Source organism: Colobus angolensis, unplaced genomic scaffold (assembly GCF_000951035.1).
Source record: "Colobus angolensis palliatus isolate OR3802 unplaced genomic scaffold, Cang.pa_1.0 Scaffold144, whole genome shotgun sequence".
NCBI classification, from domain to species: domain Eukaryota; kingdom Metazoa; phylum Chordata; class Mammalia; order Primates; family Cercopithecidae; genus Colobus; species Colobus angolensis.
The window spans coordinates 724,532-726,479 of NW_012114533.1; the positions used below are offsets into that span (position 1 = coordinate 724,532).

The window sequence follows — 1,948 nt, forward strand, 5'->3', positions numbered from 1 at the left end:
AAAAAAAAAAAAAAAAATTTGGTATAGCATTTGCCCAGGGGCATACACAGGGTATGCTCAACTACATAGCTTAGGATTAAGGGAAGGGCTTCAAATGGGAGTTGCTGAAGTCCCAACAAGCCCAAAGACTGGCCTCAGGAAGCTGTACAATGAGGTGCTAGACTCTCCTTCATCTTCACCCTCTGAGATGGAAATCCTACAACAATGGACACCCAGAAAGAGGTGGACAGAGGTTGGGGAATATATGTATGTACCTTCTTTTTGTTTTTAATTTCAATTAGTTCTCGTGGATCTGGCAGGAGACAGGAAAATCGAGGCGGCTTCCGGGCAAACGTTTTGTCAGCTAGGAGTAGGAAGAAGAGAGGGGAAAAATCTGTAAGACCTTTTTTTACCCAGATAAGGACTTTTGGAAGGTCACCAATATACTCCCTAGTTTCAAGGAGGAGCCTCAGAAATCTTGTCCTCACCAGTCTTCCACTTCCCTGGAAGTCCTATCAACTGAGGGTCCATATGTTTGCTTCCCTTTCTCTGAGTCTGAAGGCAAGGCGAGCTACCAAGGCTTGCTTAGTTACTATCCTAGGTGTCTGCTCCCTCCCTCTGCTCTCCACCAGGCCCTCCAGGTGAGGAGCTTAGGGTCATGGACACCCAGTACCCACCCCCAGAGTCACCAGCTTCCTCCAGATCACTGCATCCTGGTCTCCCATGTTCTGGTGGCAGCCGCCCTCCACCTGGCAGATGCAGGCCTGGGATGTCTGAGGCCATGCCTACAGCTTTCCCATCGCTGGCTACTCTCTCAGCTGGTAAGAGAGAAGAAGATACGCGAAGACTTACAGGGTATGAAGCCAAGTAGAGCTGCAGGAGAGGTCAAATCCAAAGCCCAGAAGACCTGCATGGTTCCCGCACAGGGCGCCAGCCCTGATCAGGACAAACCCAAGCCAAAACAAGTAGTCCCTGTCCCAGCCAAGGATTAAATTCTCTAATTTAACGAAGAGATTACCTAGTCATTTTCCCTGATCTTCTGCAACCTCAAATTTCAAGGGGAGAGCTAGAGAAGACTAATTAGAGTGGAGGCAGATATTGGGGATGAGGGACGGTGGGGCCTGGAGCTTTCAGAGACAGAAATCCTATATTCTTTAAACTCTGTTCTCTTGCCATAAAGAAAAATAGTTCTGTAAAAAACCAAAGTGGGGAGGAGGAAAAAGGGAGAAGGCTATGAGTTCTGCTAATCTGCCTGACTGGCCTGTGATTTAAACCGCCAAAGCCCAGAAACGGAATTGGGAGCATCCCAGGGGAAGTGATCTAAGGACAGCAGAAAGGACTCAGAGTAGAGAAGGGATAAGCATAGAACCCTGGGTTCATCAAAGAAAAAAATGCCTCTCACTATTGCTAGCTTCTCGGGTGCCATCTACTATCTCACAGCTTGGTCTGGCTGTCTCCTTCTTCTCTTGCTGGGTGAGGCTGTTGAGGACTTTGGCCTGGCAGTGGGCCTCAGTGCTGTCAATCACTGTCAATAGGGCATCAAGAGATAGTAGGTGTGTTGTATAGAGTTGACCAGACACAGGGAAGGCATTCTGGAAGGTAAACAGATCCATTAGACTCATAGTTAGGAGAACACTTTACATTTGGATCATTTTCTAAAAATTTCCAAAACCTCTTCTAACTTGTACATTGCCTTTAGAAAACACCTTTCTTCTTTCTGTTTCCCAGCTCTCAAGTGTTCCCCTCTCTGTATGTAGCATCCTCACTACCACCAGGGAGATTTCCTTTATAATGCCTTTTTTCTTTGAGATGGAGTCTCGCTCTGTCGCCTGGGCTGGAGTGCTGTGGCCGGTTCTCAGCTCACTGCAAACTCCGCCTCCCGGGTTTATGCCATTCTCCTGCCTCAGCCTCCCGGTAGCTGGGACTACAGGCGCCCGCCACCTCGCCCGGTTAGTTTTTTGTATTTTTT

The 1,948-nt window shown here is 48.1% G+C and overlaps 1 protein-coding gene across 1 annotated transcript in view; it reads right to left on the bottom strand.

Moving 5' to 3' along the window:
- Positions 1 to 1,948, bottom strand: part of GBF1 (golgi brefeldin A resistant guanine nucleotide exchange factor 1) — a 43,874-nt gene that overhangs the window by 20,727 nt on the left and 21,199 nt on the right. The window contains exons 12-14 of the mRNA XM_011935579.1: positions 1,382 to 1,571; positions 657 to 797; positions 201 to 343 (exon numbers count right to left, since the gene is read on the bottom strand). Of these exons, the coding sequence (XP_011790969.1) occupies positions 201 to 343; positions 657 to 797; positions 1,382 to 1,571 (474 nt within the window). The remainder of the gene's footprint in view (positions 1 to 200; positions 344 to 656; positions 798 to 1,381; positions 1,572 to 1,948) is intronic.